This window comes from Centruroides sculpturatus, unplaced genomic scaffold (assembly GCF_000671375.1).
Source record: "Centruroides sculpturatus isolate CEXI.00-Female unplaced genomic scaffold, Cexi_2.0 scaffold654, whole genome shotgun sequence".
NCBI lineage: Eukaryota > Metazoa > Arthropoda > Arachnida > Scorpiones > Buthidae > Centruroides > Centruroides sculpturatus.
The window spans coordinates 351,724-364,080 of NW_019384883.1; the positions used below are offsets into that span (position 1 = coordinate 351,724).

General features: G+C 29.9%; 1 protein-coding gene across 1 annotated transcript in view; it reads left to right on the top strand.

Moving 5' to 3' along the window:
* Window positions 1-786: 786 nt before the first annotated feature.
* The window catches only part of LOC111631068, a 50,708-nt gene continuing 39,137 nt past the window's right edge, over window positions 787-12,357 (top strand). The window contains exons 1-4 of the mRNA XM_023375261.1: window positions 787-843; window positions 1,242-1,335; window positions 4,338-4,454; window positions 10,953-11,009. Of these exons, the coding sequence (XP_023231029.1) occupies window positions 4,375-4,454; window positions 10,953-11,009 (137 nt within the window). The 5' untranslated portion in view covers window positions 787-843; window positions 1,242-1,335; window positions 4,338-4,374. The remainder of the gene's footprint in view (window positions 844-1,241; window positions 1,336-4,337; window positions 4,455-10,952; window positions 11,010-12,357) is intronic.

Sequence of the window (12,357 nt, forward strand, 5' to 3'; positions counted from 1 at the left end):
TTGTTGAAACTCTGTAAGATTAGTACTGTATAAATCTAAGTTTTACATGTAAATGGAAACGGATGGATTAATGGAAAAAGATAAGACACTCGGGCAATCTGCCAGGATAGGTACAGGTTGACATTAAAATTTCCGCCATCGATAATCCGGTTCCTTCAGATTTCCGGAATGGATACCAGAGCGAATTTTCAAATTTATCGCGTGGCTTATTACTGTTTTCTGGAGGCGTCTAAAATTCTATAGAATTGTTTTATATAGTTGATGAACATTAAAATTTCATTTGCTTTTCATTTAGTGTTTAATTTTCTTTCTTTAAAGGATTATACGGGTAGTCATTTTCTGTTAAATATATTTAATACAACATATAGTCTATAACCATAAAAAATCCGGCATTCTTCAAGTCCGGCAAGTTCGAAGGTTGCCGGATTTTTTGAATTTCAACCCGTACCTCCAGGGAGGTGTTTCTATGGTAAACTGGCATCCTATTTAGGTGCTAGACAACCCGAAAAACTCCACTCGATCAATCCATTGGTGAGGTAAGAACCCGTGACCAATTATCAGTACCCAGTGTTTTCATTCATTCACTCTGGCGGGCAAAAGTGAATGAAAACCGTGCAACAAAATTGAAATACAAATACATACATATATTTTTGTAGAAATTTGTAAAACATTGACTATAAATTATTATCATGAAAGATGAATGAGATATAAAAAGTTATTCTTAAAACTATTTTTTCTATATAATTATTTTAAGAAAGGAGAACAACGATGGCGGCGCTAGGCGGTAAGCGGCGTAAGCACTAGAATCCCTGTAATGCCGGCTCGTCTACAAAATATTTTAAGGTTGGAATATTAAATATGATAAATTGTGATATATTTTTATTCAATGATATATAAATTAATTACAAACATTGTTTAACCATTATTGGAATCTCCAGAGAAAAAAAAATCAGAAAACATGGATATACTATATTAATTAAATTGTTAATTTGAATAACAAACTGTAATTAGCTGGTGACAAGAACTGGAGAAAATAATACTCTATTTATGATAATGCTTATAGTAACAAATATTTTAATTAAAAAATTTTGAATGGTAGTAATATATATATATTTGTATATGATACAAAGTATCATTATTCACCTAATTTTTAAAAATTAAGTGTATTGTTTGAATGAGCATTTTTATTGTAAAATACTACAGCATTTCTCAATCTTTACTAATTGGTAATCTTCTTTTAGCTGTTTGGAAGATTGCAACAATAACTTGAAATATAGTCCAATATATCCAGGAAGGTTGTGATTCTGTTATTAAAAAAATATTAAATTATTGAATGTAAGTATTGATTCTTACAGAATATGAATATAATTATCATATTTAGCTTTATCGGTAGATCTAGAGATAGAATAAAATTAACTTAAGTTTTTATGATATTACTTTACTGATTAAATTTATTTTCAATATCTGTATATTGATAATAAATTTATTATCGGTGTATAGATATTGATAATAAATTTAATTCTATTGTATTTTATTTCTTTTATTCTTTATTTCATTTTAACAAATTTAAATACATAATTTTGGCCATTTCTTGTTTTCTTCAATATGTTTTTATTCAATTTCAAAAAGAATATTAAAGCTCTAGCATTTTTGTTGTTCCACGTACCGTTAGAAAAAAAAAAATATCGAGTATTTTTCATTTCTAGTGTAATATTAGTTTATTTGACTTAATTTTTACAAGATTGTTGCTGACTAAAAAGGCTTTCTGCCTAAGGCCGCTCTTTGAAGTACCGGCTAGACTGGGGGTCACCAAACTACGGCCTGTGAGGTCGGTTCGTCCTGCCCATCGCCGCACTGTGCCACAAATAGGCTAAAATGTATTTATTTATATGGAAACATCCTAGATTGTAGATATACTTACTATGTAGAAACATTAAAATTACTGAATCAATTTTTGGCATTCTTACTTACAATCTGATTTTTGTATTTGATAGTAATATAATTTTTAGATAAATCAGTGAAATAAAAACTTTGGCAACTTTTTGCGACTTTGGATATCAGAGTGCATTTTGTATAAATACCAGTATCTTCAATGAAGTTTCAAAGAAAAGCGATTATGAACTTGCTGTAGCCATCATGTTTGTGTAAACACGATGGCTACAGCAAGTGTATTGGTAAACAAATATGTTGGTTGTCTTTATTTTTTTGTGTATTTGGTATGATGTATTGAACAAAATGGTTATACGGCCCACGCTCATCATTCTCTTGGTTATCTGACATGCTGTGAAAAAAGTTTGGTGACCCCTGGACCCTGGACAAATGAACTTCACACCCCTTGTTAATCTAGTGATGTCCCGTTCGGGGTCCTTTGCCCATATGTAATTATTATTCAATAAAATTATACGATAAAACAATAAAAGTAACTAATACAATATCCATAATATAAATAATGTCCAGGATATTCCAGATTAAAGTAAAAATATATAAAAAATTTGTTATACAGTAGAATTTGCTTATTGTAATCACAGATATCATTATCAGTCATTTATGCTACCAAAGAAAGCATGATTTAAAACAATAAGTCAAAATACATTTTATGAAACTGTTCTTTTTGTAGTCACAACTGCAATAAATAAATAAATTTTATCAAAAAGTTATAAACATCCTACAGACTTTATAAATGATTGTAGAAAGATAACTTTTTTTAAATCACTGAAGGTTTTTTTTTTCAGTTTGTCAACACAGTCTCTTCTTGACTTGCAATGGGTTTATGTTCTGAAAAACAAATTGTAATTCAAAAATAAAAATACTATAAATAAAAAAGACTATATGCAATCAGATAGCAGTTTAGAGAAGTAAATTTTAGAAAATAATAGAAAAGTGATATTTATTGCATATTTCATGTTTGAATTGATGTGTTTTTCAGATATGCTGCCACAAAATTGAAATAATACTTCAAAAATGGAAGTGAGTAAAACAATTATTAACATTGTCAAACAAATCAGATGGAAGCTTTAAGATTTACATTATTTACTGTTTGTTAGGACATGAAATGAATTTCATTATGCAAAAAATATTAGAAAAATTAAGAAAAATAGTAGAAAAGAATACACTAAAACTTTGAAAATTGTTAATGCTAAAGTGTTTGAAAACAAGAATTATCTTTGTTCAAAAGAGTATATAAATCTGTTAAAATATGAAGATAAACAAGCTAATTTTGAGAATTTTTGGAAACTGAAAGATTTTAAAAAACAGAATTTATTTTTATTTGGAAAGTTCATAAATGAATAATAGAACAAAGAAGACTCAGAATTTACTAAGTGAGAATCTGTCTGCTGGTTACAAATACAGTGAATGAGATTTCTAAAACCTTCCCATATAAAATGTTCTGTAAGATATCTTTAGATCTTTCTGAAATCTGTGTTTTAGATCTTTCACCCAAAAGAGGAAGGCCAAATATATTAAAATATTCAATAACTTCTATTATGTTACCATTAGACTACTAACAAAAGAACCATTTTTAAAATTAATTGTGTATCTAAAAAATTAAGAAAGAATAAAAAACCATTAATTAATCAAAATCATGGTTGTAAAATGTAAATTTGTTTTTGACTTTTTTCTAATAAATTTAATTATTTTTTATTGAAATAAGTCACTTTTTAAATACACAATTAATTTTGAAAATGGTCTCTGTCATTTGACATCTGGAAAACACATTTACTTGAATTCTACAAATAAAATTTTTACAATCGTAGAAAATATTTATATTATAAGACCACATACATCTATTGCATAATACATTATGTGGTCCACTCATGATGATTATTGATTTGGATTCCAAACATAAAATGTCAATGATTTTAAAACACACTTATACTTTGGATAAGTAAAAATAACTTAAGTATGTAATGTTAATTAATTATTGCATAAAAATATTTTTATAATTTAAGCAGTTCTTTGACTATTTCTGATTTCTATTAAATTAAACATGTATCCTTGAAATTAGCTGAATTTATTTACTTATTTAAAAAAACCTTGTAATTGTAAAAATGTATGTTGATTTTTAATGGATACTTGATTTATATTGGTAAGGACTCTGGTTCTAAGGGTGACTGTTAAATTCAGATTCTATTTACTGTACTTGGTATAGCATGGCCAAAATGACCCTGCTACAAATAAATTTAATCAATATTGTACTGTGTATATTTTAATATTTTATCGCATGCATAATAATTTAAGTAAAATACAATATTTTTTTAATTGTAATGTTTTACTACAGTCAAGCATTTTCAACATTAATTATGTATTCATGATTTATATTAATTTTTTTTTTCCAGTATGTAAATATTGATTTCAAAGTAATTAATCTTCAGTATGACTATTCTTACCGAGAACATAGTGTTATCTCGAACAAGAGCTCAAGATTTAAACAGTGTGCGGAAATTAAATTGTTGGTAAGTTTGCAGTTTTATAAATGTTACATTAGTGGTAGAATTGCTATAAATTTTCTTAGAATAATCTGTAGAGTAATAAATAAGTTATAAACTTTAACATGATAGAAACTGATGTTAAAGACATTTGAACTGTTGTATAAAAAATGATGTTGTGATGATGGTGGTATGAAATGTTCCCGTTTACACGGTCTAAAAGAACACAGTACACACTTCCTTTGTAACAATAACAATACAAAAAAACACTTTAATGTCTCCAAATCAGCGAGTGACTCTCTGGCACTCCACAATCAAGCAACACTCAGGCACCCGACAATTATTGGTAATTACAATACTGGTTCTTGACCAGCCACGCAGCTACCCACTCTGGTTAGCTCCCTGGTCAGTACTGCGGTCAGCACTCCTCTCAGCACTGCCTCCACACACAACTCTGACTCTACACACACCCAAAGGGAAGCACACAAATTTTCCCTCTCTCACCATTTTTCCCTCTCTAGGCGGGACAATCTCCCCCACATTCTTGGGGATACTGTTACCTCACCTACCTGACACGTGTGACCAAGCTGTGGACCACCACTTGCTGACATCCACACACCTGACACATGTCTGACACATGTTACAAATGAACTTAACATGAACTATAATGAAACTGCTGAATTATTTAACTTTTCTTTTAAATATAAACAACACATTAACATTTTGAAGTAATAAATTACTTTATTTTAAACAAAGCCCTAAAAGTTAATAAAACTTGGCAATGTAAATAAATTCTGGTATATTCAGGAACCCATCTTTTTGTTAAAAAGAAATGTCTCTAGTCAAAATTAAGTCTAAAATCTAGTCTAAGAGTTTAAGCTGACGATGGTCAGCTTAAACTCTTAGAATAACATAGAAAGTATAAATTAATAATCTTCATTTTTTTTTATAATAAAAAGTTAGCTCCTTGAAATTAGCTGAATTTATTTACTTATTTATTAAATGAAGTCCAAGATTGAATATTCAAAGTCAAATGCAATTGAATATGAAAATAATTTACCTCTTAATTTGTATCTATGAATCAGTGGCATGCCGTCATTGGAAGCAGTGGATGCGCCACTTCCCTTGTATTTTCTAAAAAATAAATACATATTAATTTTAATTATATGAAAATAATTGCACAATATTTTATTATAACCGCATTATGTATCTTATTACAAATTTCTATACTACGTGTGAAAAAAACATAGTATCGCTATTGTATATTCGAATATTAGTGGCGGAGTGGAAGCGCTGTATTGTCAGCATTCAAAAAGCCAGATTCGCGCATGCGCTTTACAGAGCACCAACCTCACCCGGTTTAGCTGGTGGAAGCCGAGGTTCTTGGGTGGATGCTACACGTATACCGCATCGAATTCTATCCATGACTGGTTCTGGGCTGTTAGCCACCCGCCTGCTAGATATTTGGGCGCCCTCACCTGATTACGTGAATCGCGAGTAGATTTATAACTTAACCCAACCGATAAGAATTTACTGGTATGTTTTCATGATAGTTCTGTATAGTTGACAGGAGTTTTAAAAAAATCCATTAAAATATTTCATATTTTTATTCCGCTCTTCGATTTTATATTACTCATGGATTTCAATGTTAAACCAGTGATATTACGATTTCGTATATCCCATCTCTAAGGGGATGTAGAAAAAAACGTGTACAATTCTTGTATAATGTTAAAAAATTAACTGTTACTTTGACATCATCATTTATGACTAAATTTAATGAATGAGAGAGATGCACAAGATACAGAAAAAGCTCTAGAATTTATTTTCCTTACATTTACGATTTATATATCCGTTTGTCATACAAATTTGTCTTTCCACTTTTTTCCCGAGACTACAAATATTTGAGTACAAAGTAACTGGTTTCAACTTATTTCTACTTAAGAAGTAGTTAAATAATTAAGTGATTAGGGAATTGGGGACATAAACAAAACCCCGATGAAAGGCCAAAATTTTACTTAAACGAAAGCTTAACTGAACCATTTCTAGCCGAGTACAGTGGAGACTGATTTCTTTGTATTATTAATGTAATAAAGACAGAAATTTTTCCAGTTCAACAAGAGTGACTGAAAAGTTGTACATTCTGGAAATTTCTGAGGACACTTGGTCCTAAAACAGATTAGTTAGAAAACAAATGACTATTAAGTTTAACATACTTAAATTTTTACAGCTATGGTGAGAAATGTTTAAAATCTACAACAGCCCTGTCACGTCCTTTGAGATATACTAGTGATGCGACAAAAGAGGTATTTGACATTGGCCGGTATCAGCATCCTAGGGATTTGGCAGTCCGCATGTATGCACGCTCTGCAACTGTCTTTGATTCCATCCATTAGCCACTCGTAGGGAGCTAAAGTGGTAGTAGGGAGTAGGGACTAAGTGCATTGTTTTAAGATTTAAAAAGTAAAGAATATTTTATATTTTTATGTGTTTCTTTACAAAGCTGTATTTAATTATAATTTTCTTTAAAACTATATTAATATAATTGAAGAATATTTTGTACCAGATATGTACCGGTACATCCACCACACATTTTATTTCACCAAGTAAGTTTTTATTATTTTATTTTTAATTGTAGCCCTTATATCGTGGTTAGTGATTCGTAATGTAATTGTGATATTAAAAATATATTTAGAGAAGTCTACAGTTTTTACTGGCTTATCGAATAAACAATACAAATGGACCCGAGACCATCACTGACGCGCAATTGACTGATTGCCTCTGGATATCGGCTTCTTACAGAAACACAGCTTCCCTATTATCAAATGTCACGGCATGCCACTGCTATGAATGATTGCAATACTTTCACTTTTTAATTATTTAAAATTCAAGTTCAAACAATTAGAATATTCTCCGTAGTATATATAAGACACATCCAGAAAATAAAGAATGTTTGTGCATAACATTCTATGCTGGTAAATTAGTGCCATTGATTCAAGATCAATTTGTTCTCTGGTGTATTAGCTTAGCATGTATAGAGTTTCATTAACAGCAGGCTTATTGTTACTGTTTTGTCAAGAATTAAAATGTGTACAAAAATTGAAAATTCTGCCAAGTGCAAAGTGTTACTTGGCTTTTAAACATGTAGAAAGTTTGTCCTAAAGAATTCATAAACAAATCATGGAAGTGTATGGTAATCACATTATGAATGAAGCAAGTGTGAGGAAACAATGTTTAATGTTTAATCAAGGAGGATAATGGTGTGACCACACTCCACTGCAGCCACTCAAGCTGTGCTTCAGAAATTTGCTTGGAATGTTTTCAACTACTTGCCATATAGACCTGACCCCCAATGGCTTTCACTTCTTTCCCAAGCTGAAAGAGTTTTTGGGGCGATTTGGAATATTTTGGAACAGATGATGAGGTAAAAGAAGCTGTTGCTAACTGGCTGAAAGAACTGGTGATAAAAGTCTGTGACAAAGGAATCTAAAAATTAGTGTTGTGCTATTACATAATTTGATTGCTTTAATTGTAATGATTACTATGTAGAAAAGTAGCTGGTCTTGTACTAATTACTTAACTTTTTCCTATCCTTACTGCTTTTTTTCTTTTTTACAGTCATATATTTTTCATTTTTTGGATGCCCCTTGTATATTCTATTTTAAAACTAAGTTTTAAAATAGAATATACAAGGGGCATAATATTTTAATAATAATTTTATTTTGCTGTTTGTGTATTTTATTTTAATACACAATTTTGTTTTGATCTGATGCAGTTATCATCAATCTTCATTCTGATTTTAATGTTTAATTGAAAACTTTCAAGTATGTTTACAATTTGTTCGCAAATCATAAAAAATTAATCTTATTTTTATTGTCATAAGAAATATGATTATAAGTATGAAGGAAAACATTTAGTTTTATTTGTAATTAACAAGAATAACAATTTTCATCACATATGTACAGTACATTATTTTACTATTAACTGTCATTATATGACAAGTTATACAGTAAAAGGATAGTAAATTACAAACTATATTCAGTAAATTTAAGAATTAGGCTTGCAGATGAAAATTATCTTGCTTTTGCCCAGTATATTGTGCTGATAGCAAATCTTTCTTTGATTCACTGTAATATTCTTAATAGACTAATACCTTTCTCACAGTGATATACTTTTCATCTTTTATGAAATGAGTAAATGTTAAAACATTTATTTTAAATGTAAAAAGTTTCTTAACATTCATCAAACTTTTTACTTGTATAAAACTTTTAATAGTTTTACTTAAAGTTCGTTTAAGACAAAAATTTATTAAAAACAAATATATATATATATGTATGTATGTATGTTTGTACTTTATGTATAAGCTGTTATTAAAAATAATTTCATTATTGATTATTTCTATATCAGGCAATCAAATTAATGAACTGATAATTAAAATTTTTAAATTATGTTAAATAATAATTCCATAATATTAAATTGGTTAAAAATTCATCAAATAGAAAATTATTGATGTATATTTTATAAATGTAAATTAAAACATTAATTTGTTGTAGAAATTAATGCAAAATGGACACACATATAGTTAATTAATTACAAATAAATTTTTACACTAACAAAATTGTTTGCCTTCTTTTATAAAGTGTAAAAACAGTTCAATTCATTAATTCAGAACTGGCTATTGTAGGTTATATACTAGCAACAAATATGTGATGTAGTTATAAACACTGAGATAGCGATGTCTATTGTAAGTTTTGTAAACTGGGTATCTAAATATTGCAGAAATTCTTTTGCAATATTCTTCAGGCGTTGCTCTAAATCTCTTAGATTGGTTCTTAGTGCTCTAAGTACAATTTAAACTGTCATTTTCTTCTATAATCTTTCAACCTTGATTTGCAGGTTCTTATATTTAGTGACTTTTTTATAATTGTTTTCCTCCATCTTTTGTCACCTGGGACTGCATATTTATAGTTTGTATCTTGTTTTTCCATTAGCATAATGTCTGGGGTGTTATGAACTAGATCAGCAGTTCTTAACCTTTTTAGTGGTCAGCACCCATTGAATCTGAAAATAAGCTCTTTCACCCTCTTAAAAAAATGTGTGCATATTTTTTATTTAAGAAAAAACATTTATTGCATAAACAAATGCCGTATTTATTTACAATATATATATCACTATATAACATAAAAAGCAATATTTAAATTTTAATGGCTAGGTTGTTGTTTATTCATAATAATTCTATTAAAACGAGGCTCTTCTTTTTGAAACAGCCATGCGTAAGTCATCAGATGCATTTAAGTGATTTCTGGCTTTTGTTTTGATGTGCAAAAGTGCTGTATTCAAGGTGTGCAAATACATCTCAACTAGTTTCTGTACTGCGCATGACAATGTGACTACATTAGCCAGGTCGAGGCCGAAGTTTTAAACACAGAAACGTGTACATCGGACGTTCAGCACCACTTTCCTGTAAGCCTAGAAGTTGACAATGGTGATTGGATTGTCAGTGGAATCATGCTCAACATTCCAAACACCATTGTCAAACTTCTACGCTTACAGGAAAGTGGCACTGAATGTCAGACGTACATGTTTTCACATTTAAAACTTTGGCCTCAACCTTGCTATTAACTGCATGTACTAACAACTGATGAAAAGCGCTATGTGCTGAGAGACGTAGAGTAGAGAGTGTAGAAGTGAGACGGTAGAGAATGAAGTGAGGATGTTGTGTTGCTGGGTACCACAGATTGTAGAGAACACGGGCTCCTCGTTTATATTTTTTAATTAATTTTTTTTTTGAAATTTCTCTCGCACCCCCTGAGGTGCATGCACCCCAGGTTAAGAACTGCTGAACTAGATGTTTATATGTCTGTCTGAGAATCCCAAAGTATTTTTTCCTCCTTGTTTTCAACAATTTTTTCTCTTATAATCATACTAAGTCTTCCTGCAATGAAAACCGTACTTTCTGTAAAGATTCCAGTGAATGATTGTCACTACTTTATTATGTCATTCAGGGTAGTCAGTTTGTGCAATTTTCTTGAGAACTTATGATGTGTTGAACAGTTTGTTCACATCTTTTTGCAGAAGTGGCATTTGGAATTATGATATGACTTTTCAGCCTGTGTTTTGATTGCATCTTTTTTTATGCTTCTTGTGCAACAAGAGTTAAACCTTCTGTTTCTTTCTTTAAAGTTCCTTTTCTTGACCACTATATATTCTTCTACTGTCAACTTTTCCTTCAGTATTCTTAAGATAATGGCCATGGAGAGTTTTATTCTTCCAGTTGTCCCTTTGTGTTGTCAATTGCTCTTTTTGGTATGCTTTCTTTGTTACTTTGATTTTCAGTAATTCAGCATTCTTAGCTTCTTTCAACATTTCCTCTTCACTTGCTTTTATGTATCTCAATAGACTTCTCTTTTCTCCTTCAACAGTTTGTTTGATCTGTAGTGATCCTTGTCCTCTTTCATAGTACAGAAGATAAAGTTTGTTAATGGATGTAGGGCATGGTTAATTGTCATTATTTTTCATGTTTTTCAGTCTAAAGCATCCAGTTCTGTCTGAATCCAGTCAATTATGCCAGCAATGTAACAAATAGCAGATACTACCCAGGTATTTATAGCTTTGATTGTATTTCCGTCATTCTGCTTTGATTTTGAAACTTTCTGTACCTACATAATATACGTGGTATTCTCTGCTGATCTTGCTTTTGACTTCATTGTGTTTGATGTTTTCTGTTTGTAAGATACCCGAGTATCTTTAGCTTTTTTTTAGGTAGTACACTATTTCACTTCCATCTGACATTTTTAAACTAGTTACAATCTTTCTTTTCTTTATTACTAAGGTTGCATATTTATCTAGTCTAAAATTAAAAACACTGTAAGTTCTTCAAATTCCATTTTCAAACATTGAAGCCTGTGGCATCCCATTTCTGAAAATTTTAATCTGAAGCAAGTCAGAAGTATACTGAAAGCTTTTGTTTTTCTGGATTTTCATATGTCTGTCAGGAGAATCTCAAGGTTAGTGTGTTTTAATTTTATATTATTGCCCAGTTTTGTTGAAGATCAAATTTTTTGTATTTATCTAGTCCAAAGTCCATTGCAATATTGTTACTAAAAATTCTGACAGTGTTCATCAGAGACTTGATTTCATCTGATGATTTTCCAAAAAGTTTCAGGTCATTCATGTACAAAAGATGAGATAGCCTTATGGATGTTTGTAAAGTCTGGTTGCCTTGCCCAATTATTATCATTATTATTACTATTAATTACATATTATTATCTTTAAATTTTAGTAAAGTAAGTCCCATGATTTTCAAATTTGACTTATGTTTAATAAATAAAATTATTAATTCCAGTTTGTTTTTAGTTTATCCTATGTGTAATTTATTTTTATTTTGTATCAATTTAGAAAGAGGTCAGCAAATTAAATTAAATTTTGAAAAAGAGTTGATATGCAAAAGAGGTTATATATTATATAAGTTTAGACCTCTAATCTAAACATACAGTATATAAAGAAATTACCAAAATCACAGAAGGAACACTTGAGTGATGTTCTTTAAATTAATAGTCCAAATTAATATCACTTAAATTAATTAAAAACCTACTAATGTGAGGTGGGAATAAAGACTTATTACACCAGTGATAATAAGCACAAACACCCAGGTATCAATGGAATAAATTTAATAAAACGAGAAGGGGTGTACATAAAAATCAATTAAATTAACAATTAACATAAAATAATCAAAATAACCAAAATGCATTTCGGACTATCGGAATAGTCCCTCTTCAGTTGGTATACATATATAAAAAAGGTGAGATACTTAAACTTATACAAGACAAAGGAACCATTATAAAGATATGATCATTGAGCAACAAATGGGTGTAGAGGAGACAGGCTTAAGGTGGCTTCATTATGTTACATGGTAGCTTGACATAAGGGTTAC